The sequence below is a fragment of the Sciurus carolinensis genome, chromosome 6, assembly GCF_902686445.1.
Source record: "Sciurus carolinensis chromosome 6, mSciCar1.2, whole genome shotgun sequence".
NCBI lineage: Eukaryota > Metazoa > Chordata > Mammalia > Rodentia > Sciuridae > Sciurus > Sciurus carolinensis.
The window spans coordinates 66,481,099-66,497,321 of NC_062218.1; the positions used below are offsets into that span (position 1 = coordinate 66,481,099).

At 39.0% G+C, this 16,223-nt stretch overlaps 1 protein-coding gene across 2 annotated transcripts in view; it reads left to right on the forward strand.

Annotated features, from left to right (window-relative positions):
• Positions 1 to 1,305: 1,305 nt before the first annotated feature.
• The window catches only part of Rasgrf2 (Ras protein specific guanine nucleotide releasing factor 2), a 237,870-nt gene continuing 222,952 nt past the window's right edge, over positions 1,306 to 16,223 (forward strand). For both annotated transcript variants that reach the window (XM_047556829.1, XM_047556830.1), the window contains exon 1: positions 1,306 to 1,898. In XM_047556829.1, the coding sequence (XP_047412785.1) occupies positions 1,611 to 1,898 (288 nt within the window). In that variant the 5' untranslated portion in view covers positions 1,306 to 1,610. The remainder of the gene's footprint in view (positions 1,899 to 16,223) is intronic.

Below are 16,223 nucleotides of genomic sequence, written 5' to 3' on the forward strand. Positions count from 1 at the left end.
CAAATGAATTCCTGTCCTAGTATTCACTGGGCCTGACAGCTTGGTTTCTGGAGATGGAGTCTGCTCTGGACAGTTAGTAATGCCTCCCTTGTTGAGTATTTTTTCCTGTTTGAAAACTCCACACTTAAAATTTAGTTTCTTCTATCTTAATCCTGTGAAATAACAGGACCAATGTGTCCAAAAGGAACTGACATATCTGATGACTTTTGGGAACACTGGGCTTCTCTCATTAACGTTCACTGTTCACTTAAAATACTACAGTGCAGGTACAAGCAGAAAAGTCCAAGATGCCATTTATAAAAAGCCACCTTGTGACTCCCACTGCCACCAGAACATACCTGTGGGTGTGAGTGTGGGCATGTGGTGTACTAGTAGTAAATTTATGATTTGGGTGAATTTGTATTTGTTATGTGAGTGAGTGTGTATAAGAGTTTTAGGGTGAATGTGTTGTGCATTTGTTTGTATGTGAATGTGTGTATGTTTCCATTGCATATGTGTTTATGATTACTTGTGTGAGTGTGTGTATGACAAGGTGCTTGTATTGTTTGTGAATAGGTTTATACCTGTGTGTTGTTTATGCTAATGTGTATGATCGTAAATGTGCCTATGAGTATATATTGTGTGAGTTTGTGTGTTTGAGTGAGCATCTCAGTGTGTGCATGTGTGTCGTTACCCGCATAAGTGTGTATTTATACTCTAGTGAGAAGAAGTGTACACTGTGGGTGAAACTGTCTATATGTGTATTTGTGTGTATTCTTGTTTGTATGAGTGTGACCATTGTGTAAATGTGTATTTGTGCAAATGTAGGTTTTAAGTGTGCGCATGTGTATATTTACCCGTGCATGAGTGAGCGTTTGTATGTGGGTACTTGTATGTGCGCACTGTGTTTGTGTGAATGTATTGGTCTGAGTGTGCGCTTTGTATGTACTTGTGTGTATGTAAGTGTATTTTTTGTGTGTCCGCTCACGCCTTGTGCGTGTGAGCCGGTGTGTGGTGACTTCTGGTGCCCTCACCTTGCCGCTTTCTGCCCCATTCTGGCGGCGCTGGGGCAGAGGCCGCGGACGGGGCCAGGCAAGGGAAGGACCCACACTGGGGTGACCGCGCTGTGCCGCCGCCACCGCGCCGCTGCGCCGACTTTGCCCTTTAAATCGGTCTCCAAGCCGATTACAGCTGATCTCCCACGTGACGTTTTACCTTCTGTCTCCCGGAGCGCGTTGCCCGAGGACAGTCCTTCTCGGCTGCCGCGCATCGCGCCGCCCAGCCCGCAGCGGGAGCTCGGCTCCCGCAACTTTGCGCGAAGCGGCTGCGGGCTCCGGCGCCCTGGGAGCGCCGCTCCTCACCCGGGCGTCTCCGGGCTTCGCGAGTTTCGTTCGGCGGGGAGGGCGGCGGTCTGGGCGGAGAACGTGTCCCGGACCCTGCTCTGCGCCCCTTGGACCCGCGCGCCGCCGCGCCCCGGAGGCGGGCACCGTGCCCTGCGCTCTGTGTCCGGAAAGGGGGCGCCCTACGCCAGCTGCACCAGAGCGAGCGTGCCCTCGGGGGAGACTGCCGAGCGATGGCTGTGAGGCTGGGGTGAGGCGGGAGGCCACCCGAACGTCCCCCGCGTCCTCACCATGCAGAAGAGCGTGCGCTACAACGAGGGGCACGCCCTGTACCTGGCCTTCCTTGCGCGCAAGGAGGGAACCAAGCGCGGTTTCTTGAGCAAGAAGGCGGCGGAGGCGAGCCGCTGGCATGAGAAGTGGTTTGCTCTTTACCAAAATGTGCTCTTCTACTTCGAGGGCGAGCAGAGTGGCCGCCCGGCGGGCATGTACCTCCTGGAGGGCTGTAGCTGCGAACGGACACCCGCGCCACCCAGGGCCAGCGCCGGACCGGGAGGCGCCCGGGACACTCTGGACAAGCAGGTACCGCACGCCCTCCCTTCGGTCTCCCAGCCTGTAGCCTCAGCACTCCCTTGCTGTTCTAACCCTAGGGAAGTGGGTATACGTGTGTGGGGGGCTTGGGGGTGGGGAGGGGTTCTTAAAAGACCTCAGGATGGTGCTCCGAGATCCCCCTGCAGGGTCAGTGGCAGGACATCTCCTGGCGTCTCCCCACCTGCATCTAGGGATTCTCCCATCTCCATCTCTCCCACCCCACCACCAAGTGATCAGATGGAATAGGGATCCGGCTTTTTCCCAATCCTGACAGAGGTCGGATCGTTTCAGTTTCTCTGCTAACCACCCGGTGCTTCTCTAGAGCTTGTTCGGAAGGATTTTGTGTGGTGACGTGTTTTGACACCTGTTGGATTTAGATTGGCAAGACCCAGCTAACTTATTTGGGAAAGTTTGGGTTCTCCCTTACCCTCTGGCGCGTGTAGATTTCTTTACCTGCGGAGGGTTGACCGCTGTCTGGGCTGGGAACAAACGGTATTCTCAAAACCAACAGGCACCATTCGTCATTTTCCGTCAGTCTTCGTGGTTTAGGTCAGTTTACTTTGCTAAACATTTCACCTGCTGGGGTCAATTATGAAGGTAAATGTGTATCCATTCTTCTTAGGGTTAATATTTGGTCTGCCACATTCTTGCTGTGTTTCAAAATGTGGGCATTTAAAAAGAATGTTTCCATACCTTTAAATAAATGCTTTGAATTGAGTGCGAGCTTTAATTCTGGGTCACAATTTTATAAGTTTTGTTGTGTGCTCAAGGGCGGGGAGGAGGGACCTTCTAGATTTTGTAACCTCTGCCCCCCCCCATTTCTGCAAATACAGAAAATATTTTTTCAATCACCATTTGGGTATTAAAGTAAAAGCAGACTGATTTTGTGCTCCAAAATGTTCTCACTTCGTTTATAGATCCAAACCTTGTGGGTAGGGGTGGGGGAGACTGATTGTCTTAGCTGTTGAATAAAAATATTTCGAAGCTGAATTTTCCATGCAAGTCAGACCAAACTGCATCTGCTGCAGACCACAGAGGCTGTGGGAGGCCCTCGCCATGAAATAATACATAAGATACCTACCTGACTTCTTGGGTCTCATAAAACAACGTGTAAAATGAAAAGGAGTTAAAACTATATCATTCAGAAGTTTCATTTTTTTCCACTTTGGTGTCACTATAAATCATTAATGAACTTAACTGATTAAACTTGTGATAACACTTGTAAATCTGAAATTTTAAAGATGCGTCCTTTGGTTGTTGGGGGTGTGTTGAGTCATTTGAAAAACTGATTTCCAACTTGGTAGATATAAACACTGGGAATAAAAAAATTCAAGTTGTGCATTTTAGAATTTAAATTAGAAGAAGTTTTTGAGGAAACAGATTTTTTTTCTATTGATGAGATTCTGTTTTTTAGGTCATGTATTCCAAGGCCCCATGGAACCAGAACAAACAGGTTTTTAAAGTTATTACATCTAAAACTAAAATAACGTACTTTACTCTGAATATATATCAATGAATTAATTTTCATTGCATTTATTACTAATATTATGAGTGATCTTTTTTTTCTTTTCTTCTCTCTCTTTCTCTCTCCCTTTTTGTTGTTTTTAGCTATGGGTGGGGAGCTGTTACTTGTTACAACCTATATAGCTGTCTGACCTGTTATCATTATATGAAAACCAGTATTTTTCTACTTGGAAAATATTTGAGCTCTTATCTTCAGGACAGTTTTTTTTTTTAAGTCAGACTTTAATAAAGAAATGGAAACCTCAAATAGTTTGACTTTCATGCCACTTTCAAGTGAAAGTCCTAAAAAAGTCTTATGAGAAGTTTTTTCTCTGTTTATAATCATAGGAGTTATGAGCATTTCTTAGTCATTTTATGCATCTTTGAGAAGTTAGTAATTAGAACCTTTAGGATTTGTGCAGAAAACTGAGATGTAGAGAAGCCAACATTCCAGAATAGATTCGAAGTAGGATTAGGAAGTCTCTTAAATTTTGTCTTGTGTTAGACATGCTTTGCTGACTTGGGTTAGCCCAGCAGACTAACGCTTTTCCTGGACACTGCCTATACGGGTGTGTTTGAAGAATTGAGAAGACAGTGTTGTGGAAATAAGAGAGAAGGAGAGACATCGCATTAAATCTACCGTTTATGCAATTGGTTCTCTTTTGGTTCATTGTGTTTCTGTTATGCTCCAATCCTCTCAAACTCTGAAGCATGATGGACCTGAGTAACTGGTGAGCTTGAGGGAAGATGTGATCTCAAGGTCATTTCTCCACATATGCTTCTGGAGCTTTCTGTGAATTCTATCCTCAACCTTATAACTGTAGTTGAAACAGGACTTCAAGAGACAGTAGTTTTCCTCCACTATGTTGCCTTGTGACTGTTTTAGGCAAATATCTTAATGTTTCCCCTCTGACTCCCCCCTACCCCCCAAATCTCTATGTATGTGAAAGTTAAGGGTTTGGATAACATGATTTTTAAACTGCTTTCCAATGTTGGCAGTTTCTGTTTCCAAGGTTCAAATCAATGGTGTGAGCTTTTTGCCTGTGGGGGATGTGAAAGGCATTTTCACAGATTTAAAGATTATGGGAGTCTGTAATAAACAGTGCATCTGAGAAGCTAAGGACAAGCAGGTGACTGAAATGGACATTCCGAAAAATCAGGTCAGCAGATATGCAGACCTAGAGTAACATCATTGACAGAGATGTTCTGATTTTTTCTTTTGTAGTACTGAAAATTGAACCTGTGTACTCTACCACTGAACTACATTCACAGCTCTTTTTTTAAAATTTTAATTGTAGGCGTACATAATACCTTTTATTTTATTTATTTATATGTGGTGCTGAGGATGGAACCTAGTGCCTCACACGTGCCAGGCAAGCCCTCAACCACTCAGCTACAACCCCAGTCCCATCCATAGCCCTTTTTATGTTTTATTTTCAGATAGGATCTCTCTGAATTTCCCAGGCTAGCCTCAAACTTAAAATCTTCTTACCTTAGCTTCCTTAGCTGGTATTGCAGATGTGTGTCAACTGCGGTACATTCTATCTTTTCCAATGGATGGGGACATATTTATTCAGTGTCTTCAACAGTTACAATAGTTGATGTAATACTTGGTATATATTATCTCTAAACATTCTTAAGAGTTTAAATTCTAATTTAAGAATTCTAATTAATTATGTTTTTATGGTAGTTACAAGAAAACACCCATTAATTTGCTTCATCTAGATAATGATTCAAAGTAAGTTAGTTGGCCATGAGTTTTTCTTTTTCTTTTTAGCTCTTTGTCTAAAACCGTTGCCAGCGTCATGGGAAAACAAAAACTAAAACAACAACAAACAAACAAAAAATGAAAGGTATTTGTCACTTTCCAAATATGCCCAGGTTGAAAGAATATTTTCACTGCTTCATGCATTTCCTAGTGTTTCAAGATTTCCCTCTTGAGTCCTTGGCAGATTACTAGGCTCTCTTATCAGCCTTACACAGTGGCTACTTCTTTGGCATAGTAATGATGATATAATCACAATGAATTTGTTTATCTAAGTGGTTCCTTTTCTCCAAAATGGTGTTTCTTTTCTCCAAAATGTGTCTGGGTGACTTCTTCCTAAGAAAGCTCCATTTAATGGGAAATGAAAATCTTCCCTCTCATTATAGTAAGGGTGTTTAAGGAGAAAGGGAACGTACATTTCTTAAGTACCTTCTGTATGCTTGACTTTGTGCTTGAAATGTTGTCCTCCATCACCTCATCTAACTTGAACTTCGATTTAGCTCTCAGAGGTCATTGTCATCATCATCATCATCATTTTTATTTTTTACCTATGTTTACATTGAAGCTCAATGAGTTAATTAGGTAACTGATTAAAGTCCAATTCCAGATATGAAGAATAAATATGTCATAGAGTGCCTTGCTAGGGACTACATTTAAATCCACTGATCTTAAAGAAATGGAAAATCTGGATGAGCTGGGAGTTGGGAGTGTAATATGTGAATTGCTATTTTGTTAATTTATATTGCCCTTTAAAAACTATTTAAATGACTATTGTTAATTCTTGAGAAATACAACTGCAGACCAATACATGCTCAAAGAAAAATTTGACTTACTTGAATTTTTAAAAAAAAATTTTAGTCATTGTAGTTATATATAACAGATGGGTTCATTTGGACATATTCATAAATGCATATAATATAGTTTTCCCCATTCCAGTCCCCAGTACTTCTCCCTTCCTTTCCCTCCTCCCTCCCCCTGGGATTTATTTTTACACAAACAATTTCATTGGGGATTCCTTTACTTCAATGTTAGAACTTTGCAGATACTTGTACTTGGTGTAAAAGTACACATCCCAGTTAGTCTGGTCTGTTTAAGTAGTTGTCTGTCTTGCCTGCTAGCAAGAGATATGTACAGCAACAAGGCCTGTTTTCTTCTTTTCTTAGTAATGTTAAGGGTCCTATAGCCTGACTGCCCTTGTTTGGTGCGTGTAGGGTGTCTCCTTAGCTCTGCAAGTATGTACTGTAGATGCTTGTCGTATTTGTGATGAATTAAGCATATTGATTTAAGAAAAGAATTTTAATCATTTTTTTGAATTAGGCAGAGTGACCTGCAAACCCTGAAATATTTGCAGGGGATAGAGTGTGGATGGTGGATTTTCATTCTTGTTCATGTTGTTTAATTGATGTTTAATAAACAAATTCATGCTTATTGAACACAAATAAAGGAAAATGGAATAAATTTATATGCTAGGTCATATAAGATGTTTAAAAATACAGTCTGGAGAACAGAAATGACTTATTACTTAAACTTTGTTCCTCCATTAAAGTTAAGCAAGGAAAAGAAATTCATCGATTAGTAAAATTTAGTTATTTTAATTTTGAATACACCAGATCTTACCGTTTCCAGATTATTGTATTTATTGTTGGGACTTTGATATAGGAAAAATCCATGTTTGATGTGATAGTCTCAAAACTGTATTTTTCTTGTGATAGCTATTTTTTCTGTGGGTTTTATTAAGTAACAACTATTTCAAACTTCAGAGAAAAATTGAGTGCACTATTAGAGTGGTGGAAAATATGTATGATAACTTTTTTTTTCATTCTTTTGGAATTAAATAATAGAGACCTTACAATGGATAATAAACCTAAAGTATGTATGATGGCCAAATATTTCTGTTGTTAGCAAGAAAATGTTAGTAGTTTGTTATAAATTTTTAAGTTAAAAATTAAAAAAACATTATTCAATTATATTGCTGTCTATATAATACAGATTATATTTTTGAGTTGATTTTATCCACATTGTCCAATACTGCTTAAAAATACCTACTGTAGTCAATATAATGTAAATTTTGTAGAAGAGGAGATCTTAAATCTTCAAGATTATTTTGTGATAAAATCAAATTGGCAAATGGATTTACTTGGGTCTTAAATCCTAATTTTCACAACTTTAAAGTTACTTGGTGTTTTTATGCCTGCTTATTTATCCTAAAAGAAAGGGATGTGTGTGTGTGAGAGAGAGTTTTGTTTATAAAGATTTTTACTTTCAATCATTGAATATCAAACCACTTATACAGTTATATATGTTGGGGATTTTCAGATTTTCTTTGTACATTGACATTGCAAGATGTGAATTACAAATCCAATCTGTCTATAGTTTAGGGAGCTTTGGTTTTCAGGACTAAGGATGTGTAATGATTCTGTTATATTAATTATAGAAGTATAAATTCTTCTCTGAAATTTGTTTACCTTAAATAAAGGCTGTAAGTAGCCATGCACTGCATAAAGACACTTGCGTCAATGATGGACTGCAGACCCCACAGCAGCTGTAGCACATGGCGTAGGTATGCAGTGGGCTGTACCATCTAGGTTTGGGTAAGCACACCATGATATGCACTTAATGAATTCACTGACTGATGCATTTCTCAGTAACATATGACTGTGTAGTAAAATCTTAGTAAATGAAACTAGAAATAATGTTTGTTAGGTATGGACATAGCACTGTGAGAAATGTTGGGCTATTTTGTAATATTTGGCTCTTATTCTAAAAACTCACCAGTCTTCCAGATTATTCATTACATTTCTGTCATTGTAATATTTGAATTTTAGCTGATTGAGTTAAAATATATTAATTGGGCTCCACCAAAGGGTATATGTTACTATTTTTGCCCAAGGAGTTAAAATATGATTGCAATGTATATTTAGGGAAAAAAAAAAAAAAAAAAGAACAGTAGCAGTTGTTTTTTTTCCTTGTTTTTGCAGAAAATATTGGCATCAGTAGATGGAACAGAGATGCAGAAAGCACATGTTCTCATAGTTTTCCTTTTTACTGGCACTTGAAAAGCTTATGATTCAATGAAAAATAAAGGCTCAAATAATTTTCCCTGAAACTCCTCACAGTGACTGCAGAATACTCCAAATATAGTTTTAACAAAAAGGCAGAAAAAAGCCCCCAAATTTGAGTTTCTATGTATTTATTTAACTAATATGCTATTTTTTGCTGGTGTTGTTTATGAACTATGAATGAAGAAACAATAAAGAAAGTTGGAGAGGTCTAGTGGGGTGCAGTGGCACATGTCTGTAATCCCAGTGGCTTGGGAGGCTGAAGCAGGAGGATCACAAGTTCAAAGCCAGCCTCAGCAATTTAGCAAGGCCCTAAACATCTTGGTAAGACCCTGTCTCAAAATAAAATGTAAAAAGGGCTCAGTGGCTAAGGGTCCCTGAGTTCAATCCCCAGTACCAAAAAAAAAAAAAAAAAAAAAAAAAAAAAAAAAAAAGTTGGGGAGGTATACAAGAACAATTTACAGCATCAGAGCAAATTAAAGAGAACTATAATTCTCATAAGATATGAGAAGATACGAATAAAATGAGGTACTATGATCTATGCTTAAAAATAAAATTTACTTTGTACTTCATTTTAGAAAACATAGGCCGTGTTTGTTTCCCTCTTCCTATACTTACGACATGACTTTGCTGAGACCTGTGATAATCATACAGCAGGGATGTGAGGGACTCTAGTTGCTGGTACTTAGCATTATTTTCAGGTTCCTGAAATGTTTTATTCTGTCAGTGTCTGATTTAATTTAGACAATGCCTGAATCATTTCCTGAACCGTGTTTATGAGCCCATGCCATTCTTGTGACTAATGAGAACAGTGGGGTTAGTCCTTTCAAACAGACGCCTGCTTGAAAGCATGTGGCTTTCCTGGGGTTAGCAATGGAGGAACAGGGAGGTGATAACTTGGTCTAACTCCCTTTATCCAACATTGTCACTCACGACAGAAGTAGTTTTGACGAGACAATGCCAATGATTCATAGGACTTGGCATTTGCTTTATCCAACATGAATTTGCTTTCTTTTTACCTTCAAGGATACCAGTTTCCAGGTGAGGTGGAGGTTCGGTTCAGGAGTTAAACTGTAGTTTTCAGTAAAACTGTGTAGTTTTCAGTAAAACTGTGTAGTTTGGTTCCACTACTTACAGGAAACACAATCTTGAACAATTTCTTCTTCTTATCCTGTTTCCCGGTCTGGGAGATGGGGATCATGACCACACTGACCTCACTGGGTGGTTGTGAGGCTTGTGGGCGGTAATCCAGGCCGTGCTCTTAGCAAAGAGCCTGGCACAAGGGGAGCAGTCAGCACGTTCGCCCGCTAGCGTTTTTGTTACTTCCTTTCCAATATAATTCTCTGATTTTCATCTTTTTGCTTTCATTATTAAGAAAATGTAGGAAGTTTTTCCCACCCTTCCACTTCAAAAAATGCTTTAACACATACAAAATAGAATAGTTTACAGAATGCTATCATTTAGCTTCAAGACTCTTCAGCTTTCTGCCATTTTTTATTATATCTGTTTCCCTTCACATGCACTCCCCCCCTACCCAGATTACCTTAAGGCCAGTCCCAGATATTGTGTTATTCCACTTGTACATTAAAAAAAAAAAATCCTTTTCTTCTTTGGCATAGCTCTCGTTTAGCATTGAAGATTGCACTAGATGTAGGTAGCTCTGAAAAGAACTCTCTTAGAAAGAGTTTGTAATGTGTTTCTGTTATAATGAGTGTTATCATAATGGCAGTCATCTTTTTGTTTCTTTGATGCTATAATAAAGGAACAAACCAAAGACAGTTGTGAAGATATAAAGTGGTGGAGTTAGCTTTCCAATAAATTCAGGTGTGTTAAATCCAAAAGAAAAGAAAGGGAGAAATCAGTTGTTGCACCAGTATCACAGTGAAAGGATTTTTCATAATTTGACCTCATTCTACAGGGATATTAGATTGTTGAGCTCTCATTGAAGGATCTCTTTTCTTTATTGAAGTTCATTCCAGACTCTTCCAGTTTCTTTCATTTATAGTCAAGAATGAGTTTCCGCCACTGATGCTGTGGATGCTGCTTCTCACTCAGTACTTTGCATGGCTTTGCAACAGTGAGGTCGTCATCTGTAAACCAATGTCTTGTTCATTTTTCAGAATCAATCCTGAGGCCCGACAGCTAGTCAATGTTATTTTAAGGCAATTGTTAAGGCTTCATTTATCAAGCATGGAGTTCATTTTTTCTAGTATTGGCACACTTTCTAGGGTTAATTGGTGCTGGTATATGATGGATTGCCTTCTGCCCTTTTGATGGCAAGAGAGAGATGAACTGAAGTTGTCTTAAAGAAAGATCACATCTGAGTGTGGGGGGACAGTGGGACTGTTGTAAGGTAGTCTAAGGACGAGTGGTTCTCTATCTTTATAGGGACTTGCTCTTCTTTGGGTGGTGCAACTGGCTGATACGTTTTTCAGTGTATTGATGCTTATTAATTTCCACTGTTTCTGTGTCCTCATAGCTTCTGCTTCCCCAGACTTCAGGTTGCCCTACCTGCCACGGTACTGATTCAATGTTGTGGTCCCTTTACCCTGCTTCTTAAAAAAAAAAAAAAAAAAAAAAAAAATTCAGTTTTTACCATTCACTTTTACCATTGCAGTTTTATTCACTCTGTTTAGTCAGTCTCATATTCTTGTGTGAGAGAATCTGATTGTTCAGTTTATATTTTGAGGTCAGACAAAAATCACTGGCCTCTCACCAATCTGTGAAATAACTGTGAGGCAGCCAGGGCTGTGGATGAGGGAGTTTCATGGAAAAGTTTGGTGGGTTTGATAGACATAAGTATTGACACCTCTAGTGCATTCATCTAGCTAGTAATTTTATTTTCACCAATCTAATATTCGTTCATCAGGTTAAACTGCAGTCTCCTTTTAGTACCAATTTTACGCTGTCCTCTGGTCATGTAGTGTCTTCTTTACTGTCCAAGGGTCATGTTGGTAATTATTCTTTACTTTTTAATATTTTGAAAATTATTTAAATACTGTTATTTTAAAATAAATTAAAAACAAAACTCCTTTTTCCAAGTGTAGCATACATACAGAAAAGTACATAAATCACAAGTGTGATACTTGATGCATTTTCACAAAGTCAATAAATTTTTGTGATCAGCCCTCCAGAATCTAACCTCAGGGGTAGCCACCATCCTTCCTTGGGACACCATCAATTGCTTTTGCCTGGTTTTGAACTTCATATACACAGACCCATGCAGTCATTGTTCTGTGTCAGGCTTCTTTCTCTCAACAAGGTTCATCCATGTTGTTGGATGTTGCAGTTCATTCCTTTACATTTCTTTGTCTTCTGCTCGATGATTATACAACACTCTCTTTATCTGTTCTACTGTTGATGAACGTTTGGGTTGTCCCTAATATGGAGCTATTACAAATAGTACTGTGAAAATTTGTATATAAGTCATTTGGTGTACATACATGTATACTTTTCTGTTGAGTATGCACACTCAGAAGTGAAATTCTTCAATGGATATGTGAATATGTATGTATATGTATATATATTTCAGTTTTTAAATTTTTTTAATTTGTTCTAATTTGCTATACATGACGATAGAATGCATTTATGCATTTTGATAAATCATACATCATGGAGTATAATTTCTCATTTTTCTGATAGTACATATTGCAGGATCACATCGGTCATGCAGTCATATATGTACATGAGGTAATAATGCCTGTTTCACTCTACTGTTCTTCTTACCCCCATACCCCTTCCCCTCCCTTCAAAATCAAAGGCCGAATGTTTTATCTGACATTTCAGTTTTAATATTAGTGATGAACAGTTTTCTAAAATAGTTCTATCAATTTATGCTCCTACCAGCAGCATGTGAGAATTACAGTCACTTAAATAAGACAAGGATGTTCTCTCTCACCACTCCCATTTAATATAGTATTAGAAGTTCTAGCCAGAGAAATTAGGCAAGAGAAGGAAATAGAAGGGATAAAAATAGGAGAGTAAGAAGTCAAATTATCACTGTTTTCAGATAATATGATCCTATACTTAGAAGATCCAAAAAGCTCCACCAAAATACTGCTAGAACTAATAAATTCAGCAAGGCAGCAGGTTACAAAATCAACATGCAAAAATCAATAGTTTTCCTATTCACCAATAATGAACTTGCTGAGAAGAAAAACAATTCCATTAATAATAACCTCAAAAAAAAAAAAAAAAAAAAACCTAGAAATAAATCTAACCAAGGAGGTGAAAGCCCTCTACAACGAAAACTGTAGAAACTGAAGACATTGAAGAAGACACAAGAAGACATTTGGATAGGAAGAATCAATACTGTTAAAATGACCATATCACCAAATGCAATATACAGTGTAATTCTCATCAAAATACCAAAATGGCATTCTTCACAGAATTAGAAAAAATAGTTCTGCATTTTTTCTAGATGGAACAGTTTTTTTTTTTTTTTTTTTTGTAAATTTACAGTTGACCCAGAATAGCCAAAGCAATTCTAAACCAAAAAAGCCCCAAACAAACAAAAACCCCCAAAACAACAATACTTGGAGGCATCACAATACTTGATCTCAAACTATAACAGAGCGGAAGTAACAAAAGCTGCATGGTACTGGCATAAAAACAGACACATGGACCAAGGGAACAGAGTAGAAGACACAGAGATAATCATCTGATCCTTAACAAAGTCCTCAGAAACACATGTGGGAGAAAAGACAGCATTTAAAATGGTGCTGGGAAAACTGGTTATCCATATGTAGAAGAATGAGATTAGATCCTTCTCTATCCCTGCACAAAAGTCAACTCAAAATGGATCAAAGACCTAGGAATTAAACCAGAAACTCTGCAACTCCTAGAAGGAAATGTAGGGTCAATATTCTAACATGTAGGTGCAGACAACAACTTCTTCAATAGAACCCCGAAAGCTTAGGAAATAATACCCAGAATTAATAAATGGGATGGCATTAAATTTAAAAAGCTTCTGCACAGTGAAGGAAACCATTAAGAATGTAAAGAGAGAACCAAGAGAATGGAAGAAAATCTTTGCTAGCTACTCTTCTGACAGAAGATTAATATTAAAAATATATAAAGAACTTAAAAAACTTACCATCCCCCAAAATAACCCAATCAATAAATGAGCAAATGAACTAAATACTTCTCACAAGAAAAAATACAAATGATCAACAAATACATTAAAAAATTGTTCAACATCTTTAGCAATTAGAGAAACAAATCAAAACTGCACTGAGATTTTTATCTCATTCCAGTTAGAATGACAGCCATCAAGATACAAATAGAAATGGATGCTAGGAAGGATGTGGGGGAAAAGATATACTTTTACAGTGTTGCTGGGATTGTTAAATAGTACAACTGCTATGGAAATCAGTATGGAGGTTCCTCAAAAGTAGGACAGTCTATTTTTAGATTAGTTTCAAGGACCACAATGGTATGGCCCGGAAACAGATGACCAGTAGACCTGGTAATGTATCCACAGTAGAGAGGCAGCCCTGAGAGATGTGAGAGGGTTCAAAGGTCTGATGTAGCCAATCTGCCAGGAGCAGGAGGGTAACACTGCTTGCAGTGTGACCTCTCCCATTGTGAGACGAATGGGTCAGCTTTTTGCCAGTCTGTCATATAGTGGTGGCCTTTGCATCAGAAAGAGAGCCATAATGATCAACAGCTTGATTTCACTTAGTCCCATCAAAAAATCAGTCCTCACTGGGGACATCTACATATGTGTTTTGGACAGTTCAGCTAGCAGCCATCATTTGTTTCTGGGATTATATTGCCAGGGAAGGGTCTTTTTAATCTGCCAGACTGCAGTTTTCCATGAGGCAGACCAAACAGCTATGCCAATTGTCGGCTACCCCAAAGTCTGAGTTCTGTCCCCTGGATGGAACAACAGGGTCTGCTTTTGCTTCGGCATGGCTGACACTGAGGTGGAATAGCCGCAGCACCCCAGGGAGCACCTCTGGTCTCAGCTTAGTCTAACCATCAGTGAATCAGGCCCAGGCATTTAGGGAACCAACCTCCAGGAATCCAGTCTCTTTGAGCCAGTGGCTTTGCTTCTGCTAGCAGAATAGGGCATTCACCCAAAGGGACTCTTGCTACTTTTTTGGGGGTGGGGAGGACTGTTTCTGCTGAGTTGCCCAGGCTGGCCTCAAGTGTGCAATTCTCCCGCCTCAGCCTCCCGAGTAGCTGGCATTATTGGCATGTGCCACTATGCCCAGCATGTTGTTTTTTTAAAATGTAAAATTGGAGCCAAGCCACCTATATCCTTGAATATTTGTCATTTTCTTTTGACAAGCTACATTTGGCCCCTCCCCCATTCATATATCTTGTGTCTAATTTGAACCATCCTAAAATAGGAATTTCAGAACAGAGAGTCACAAAGTCTCTGTGTCAGTTTTGACAATGGCTCAGCAGCAAACCTGTATGTTGATTGTATGCCCTGTAATTTTGATTGCTGGACATTGTGTATGAAAAGTAGAAGTCGTCTGAGACCCTGGATGATTTTATTTTCCTCCAGAGAAGGTTTACTTGTGCTTTCTTGCAGGCCTCAGTGTGGGGGTATATCATATTAATCCATTCTGGAATGAGCTGTCAGCTGCATGTTGGGCTTTGTGAGAGCTTCTCAACTGCCAGTTTGCTCCAATTTCTAAAGGATAGTCTTTCCAGTGTCCTATCTGGAATTCTAAGATGTTTACACAATTCTTCCTTCTTACTCTCCTCCGCCCCACAAGAGTGCCGAACGTGCAGCGCTGGTTTGAGCTGCACTTTTTGCTTGGCTTTTAGCCTCTTGGCTTTGTACACCTATAAGTTGGCAAATGCCTCGAGGGGAAACACTTCCCAGATTGTCGACTCAGTAGTTTACTTCCTTTCTCTCAGGTATCTATTCTTCATGGCTTGGCTGTTAACTCAATGATACTTTTTTGTGTTGTTTCCAGCTTTGAAATTGGTGTGTGTGTGTGTGTGTGTGTGTGTGTGTGTGTGTGGTGGGGACGGGGCGGGGGGGTTGTTCTGTAACAAGCTACTTGGCCATTTACTACTTAGCAATGAGTTTTAATATTGAGTCCAACAATGTGTGAAACTCCTTGCAGAGCAGTGGAGAAATGATCTTTTTATCCCCCTGGAAACTTACATGTTAATTATATTTAGTTCAATAGTCAAAAATTACTAAGAAGTGAAAAATCACTAATCCTTATTTTATCAATTTAATTCTGAGCATCTTTGATACTACATATTTGAACCAAATAAAACAAGTATAATTTTGTAGTCATAAAATTATTTTTATAGATGTTTACCTTCATGTTTCTCACAGGTGGTGAGGTATATAGGTAAAGCATGTGAGGGTGCACACACACACATGTACCCCCCCCCACATATATAATTTTTTTCTTTTCTGTGATGCTGGAGATCCAATCCCGGGCTTCACACATGCTAGGCAAGTCACTGAGCTACACCTCCAGTCCAGCAAGGTGTGCATTTTGACGGTACCAAGTTGCCATTCCCATTTATTCATCACACAATGAGTTTAAACTTTGTTTTTAAACAGACTTCTCATAACTCATATCATAATGACCGACTGGCTATATATCTATCTGTCTATCATCTATTTTAGTTGGTGAATATTTATTTTAAAGCCATTATCTTGGGCTGGGGTTGTGACTCAGTGGTAGAGCGCTTGCCTAGCATGTGTGAGGCACTGGGTTCGATTCTCAGCACTGCATATAAATAAATGAATAAAATAAAGGTCCATGAACAACTAAAAATATATATGTCTAAAATAATTTCTAAAAAATCAATTATCTTTCTGCAGGTATAAGTCAGCTCTTCTTAGTAAAATAAAATTAGACAATTTCATTTAGAACACTAGCTTGTTAGTTTTTTGCGAACATTGTATTTTATTATACTGTTGTAAAAGTCATTGTTAATTAAATGCTAATTTGGGTTAACACTGAGCCAAGCGCTTTACAAATATTATCTCACTTAATCTTCATA